Source organism: Pestalotiopsis fici, assembly GCF_000516985.1.
Source record: "Pestalotiopsis fici W106-1 unplaced genomic scaffold PFICI_Scf_9, whole genome shotgun sequence".
Taxonomy (NCBI): domain Eukaryota; kingdom Fungi; phylum Ascomycota; class Sordariomycetes; order Amphisphaeriales; family Sporocadaceae; genus Pestalotiopsis; species Pestalotiopsis fici.
Window position 1 is genome coordinate 632,135 of NW_006917099.1, and position 4,450 is coordinate 636,584.

At 50.0% G+C, this 4,450-nt stretch overlaps 1 protein-coding gene across 1 annotated transcript; it reads left to right on the forward strand.

The window, feature by feature from the left end:
* Nucleotides 1–1,799: 1,799 nt before the first annotated feature.
* Nucleotides 1,800–2,625, forward strand: PFICI_11618 (peroxiredoxin pmp20; the record flags this gene model as incomplete). Its single annotated transcript, XM_007840199.1, has 4 exons — nucleotides 1,800–1,923; nucleotides 2,010–2,212; nucleotides 2,302–2,433; nucleotides 2,581–2,625. The coding sequence occupies 4 exons, from the start codon at nucleotides 1,800–1,802 to the stop codon at nucleotides 2,623–2,625; spliced, it is 504 nt and encodes a 167-aa protein (XP_007838390.1).
* Nucleotides 2,626–4,450: the final 1,825 nt, after the last annotated feature.

A 4,450-nucleotide genomic window follows, 5' to 3' on the forward strand; every position in this document is an offset into this window, starting at 1 on the left:
GTTGCGTTCACCAACATGGCCAGGCTCGATGGTTGGTGTCCTTCGGTGCCCAGGTGCTGTATCGGCGGCCGGCGACTGGCCTCAAAAACACACGCAAATTGAGCTCCGGGTCGGGATCTGCTTGGGGCACATGCATGTGCATGGTTTTGTTTGGTGAAGAAATACTCTGTACAACACGATTACATACATATGTGAAAGTAGAGTGGGGGTCAAGAATTGCCTAAAATGCCAAGACGGTACTTGATATAGTATTTGGAATACAGATTACTTTTCTGGTGCCGGCGGTCTGTGGTTCTGTACGATTCGTCATGCCATTTTTTCCCCAGCAGTTGATGCGGGCGCGCCCGCCAACCCGCAATGAGGAATCAATTTTTTGGGCGACTATCGGCCCGGGATCGAGAAAGAGGCGGACTGGTCTCGCATTGCATCGAGAACAACGATCTGCCAGTCGACTCCCCGAGCGGCGGCTTATGTAAGTACAACTCTGCGCCCTGTGAATTCTGTAATGATTCCATCCCGCACCTGCACTACGCATTCCGTACCGTGGTGTCCCTCTCGTTCTCCGTCGGATGTCACCGGTTGATGACCGGCCGGGAGTTTGAATGTCGTCTTCTGAGTCTTACATACATGCACTATGGTAGTACAAATGACAATGTGACTCAACTGCCTTGAAAGATTTTCTTTCGTCTATATTCTAGAGTTTATGGGTGTCGCGGCGGCTGAATACAATAGACATCATCTACGAAGAACTAATACACAATGTAGAAACAGCGATAGTTGCATGCTAATACTTGGCAAAGATGCCAGCGCTTGCCAGCTATCATTCCGAAAACCGCATCGGAACATACCTAAAAGATGCACCTTGATGGAATAGATAACGATTCGCGCCAGAAACAGACAAGAGACCATGCTGGTAGGAAAAGTTGCCGACTTGGAGAAAGACACTGTACCTACTTTATGGCTCGAGGGGTCTGCGTCATTGGGGTTCAGCTCCAATTCTGCGTAGCCAATCCGAAGGCCGCCCTGAATATTTTTCTTTTGTAGGAGGCTCAAGGGTCCTCCGCTCGCAATGAGGGGCAAAGAATGTTCAAAAATATCTTGGGGTATTAACTTTCCAAGGTATCCTTTTCTTAACGTACCATAACAGCCTTGCCAGCATTCAGACATGCCACAAATTCCAATTCCCTCACCGTAGTCAGCAAGAATGGCAACTTTCGCCGTATGCGGAAAATGCCTCCCCGCGCCTACGTCGGCTTCATTCGGACTCGCCTATTGACGCTTGAATCTCCCTTGCCCCCCCTCCACTACGTACCAGAAAGAAGGGATGGGATACCTTGCGTTAGGCGGCGGATACCATCGCGACCAGTCGACTCCACCGGCCGAAAACGATACGTTGGTTCCCTTCCCCGATCCACCCGCTCTTATGCCCCTCCATCAACCCCTCTGTCCAGTCAACCAGAGCTTGCTATCAGTTCCTGGTGGAAGGAGATCGAAGTCGGAGCTGGGTCGGATAGAATGTAGGCCATGGTCTACTGTGGATAACGGCGCTGGCTGCGGCGTTTCGCAAGCTGTTTCGATTAGTAGCTGGCCCCGAAAATGGTGACAGAGCTATCGGCCGCGAATATAGATATCAGAGCACCTGCCTGACGTCTATCGATCTCTTCTTCTCCTTCTTTCCTTTCCTCCATTCATCAAACAAGTTCTCTTATCAAACCGTCAACATTCCGTCCCTGTCGACATCCAACCTTCCTCTATCTCGACACCACCAGTCAAACAAGAACAAACAAACAAACATCACAATGGCTCCTCTCAAGGCTGGCGACGACTTCCCCGAGGGTGTTACCTTCACCTACATCCCTCCTGCCCCCGAGACCTCTGAGTTCTCTGCTTGCGGCATGCCCATCAAGTACAACGCCAGCAAGGGTACGTTTACATATCTCTCTCCCACTCGCTCCTGGGTCTTGCCAAGATAGCACAAACAAAATACTAACACGCTTTCCTTCAAACAGAGTTCAAGAACAAGAAGGTCGTCCTCTTCGCCCTTCCCGGTGCCTTCACCCCTACCTGCTCTGCCAGCCACGTTCCCGGCTACATTGCCAAGTTCCCCGAGCTCAAGGCCAAGGGTGTTGACCAGGTCATCTGCCTGGCCTACAACGACCCCTTTGTCATGTCCGGTTGGGGCAAGGCCAACGGTGTCAAGGACGAGTCGATTGTAAGCTAATTGCCCACCCAAGATATCTATATCTCTCCGAGACGTTATATAGGAAAGAACAGCAAGCTAACCATATCTCTTCTCGCTAGGTCTTCGCCTCTGACGAGGGTACCGCCTTCTCCAAGGAGTACGGCTGGGTTGAGGGCGAGCGCACCAACCGCTACGGCATGATCATTGACCACGGCAAGGTCATCTACTCCGAGGTTGAGCCTCACCTGCAGGTTAGTAATTACTGCTGTTCCCTGCCCTGTCGGCCTGTTTTCGCGGATGTCACTTGGGCACATGCTTTGTCCTTCATCATGATGCTTCTTGACCATCGAGTTGGCCCTCGTTCTATTCAAACGCAGCTACTAACAAAATCCGTGAAGGCACAGGAGGTCAGCACGGCTGACGCAGCTCTAAAGGTGTTGTGATTGTTCTCGTTGAAATGATCACGATACGACAAAACCCCATATAGAGGCGTGAAGACAGAGGAGCGTGGGGGATCATAATGTTGGGGCCCGCCATTACGCATGTAAGTACCTGCCTTGTATCACAGGGCCAACTGGGAAGCAGCTGATGGGGGTCTTGCTTTGTCTTTTGCGGTAGAATTCCTTTCTCTGCTTCTTTAGATCTAGATGATAGACTTAGACCTGACTTACGGCTATACGAAACTTGATGACTATACACTTGCCGACTATACTGCCCACGTGATGCGACTAGTGCGGGAAGATGATCGCGCCTTCCACTTTGAAAGTCCATGCACCCTTTAGTGGTATTGACCTGTAATGGACCACCCAGTACCTCTTCAATTCTCATCGTGTCCCAAGGAAATGAATGCAATAGTATGATGGTGGTTTTCTCATGTTGCGGGTCGTTACTGGAGAACTCCGCCCCATGGTAGCTACCTAGCTAGCCATTGCAGGAGCCACTTGAGAGGCCCCAGCATCAGACTCTATGCTTCTAAGGACCAGAATCGACTCCACAGAATGATCATTTATTTGTATCTGTTCGAGAGATGCATGGCATACTGGGCCCTCTATATTCGCACAAACCAACGTCTATATTTGGTGATAAAAAGTACCTTCAGCATCACGACGGGCCTTCTTGCCTTGCTCAAGGTGTCACTGTCACTAGAATTGGGCTTGTTGGGTCTTGTCAATCTTGGAAATATTGCCATCATTTTTGAAGCTGTGGTTGCATACGGAGCAGATGGGCTCGAGTTCATTTCCATCCTTGTCTTAACAAGCTTCCCTCGCTTTGTTTCTGGCTTGGGGTTTGCTGGACTTCCGTCCGCAGTCTCGCCTTCCTCTGTCGCAGCCTCTTCATCACGCGACTTTTCCAAACAGGTTGAACACCCGATGTTGGTCGCTGAGAATGGTTTGGTCTTGTCAAAGCGTCTCATGTTTCGTGTGTCCTTGAAAGTGTGCTTGTAGTTGGAACAGATCGGCTGGATTTCGTTTCCGTCCTCACCTTTTTTAACCCAATTCTTTACTGGTTTCTTCGCAAGACTTCCATCCGCAGTGCCACTTTCTGCTGCTTTCGCAGCCTTGCGCTTTGCTTGCCTGTTTCTGGTGCAGTGCCCACACAACAGGTTTGTTGTTGACCATGGCTAGGTTCCATCAATCTTTGTGAACCCCTCCAAGTGCTTGTACGTTCTCTTGCATTCATGACAGAAAGGCTGGAGTTTGTTGCCATCTTCGTCCTTTTTTGAATCTCTCTCTTTTCTCTTGCAATTCTCACATGCCATATTTGTGGCTGACCACGGCTGGTCCGGGTCGATGCGTCTGAAATTTCTTCCATGCTCGTAGGTCTTCTTGCATTTGGAACAAATTGGGTCAAGTTTGTTCCCGTTTTCATCTCGTCTGATGTGAAAGGATGTGCCAGCCTCCTTCTTCGCTTTCTCTTGGCAACTTGGACAAATCATATTTGATTTTTACCACGGCTGTTGTCTGTTGATGCGGATGAACCTTCCGCGGCGGACGGAGATGATTGAGGAGACCAATCGAATGCACCCTACCGACGAGCAAGGTGCGACTATTTCGCGCCAACTTCAAGACGCTGGTATCTCGGTCGGTGTCATGGGCCAAATCAGGGAACCCTGGATCAGCACAGGGAGTGGGTATACCTGCCGCCTGAATACAGAATCTTGGACAAGCAAGTGATGGCTGATGTGACAGAATGCACATGCCAGCTGATTGGGATATATTCTGAAGCCATTCCATCGGCAGGGAAAAAAGACAAAGAGAAAAAAGAGAA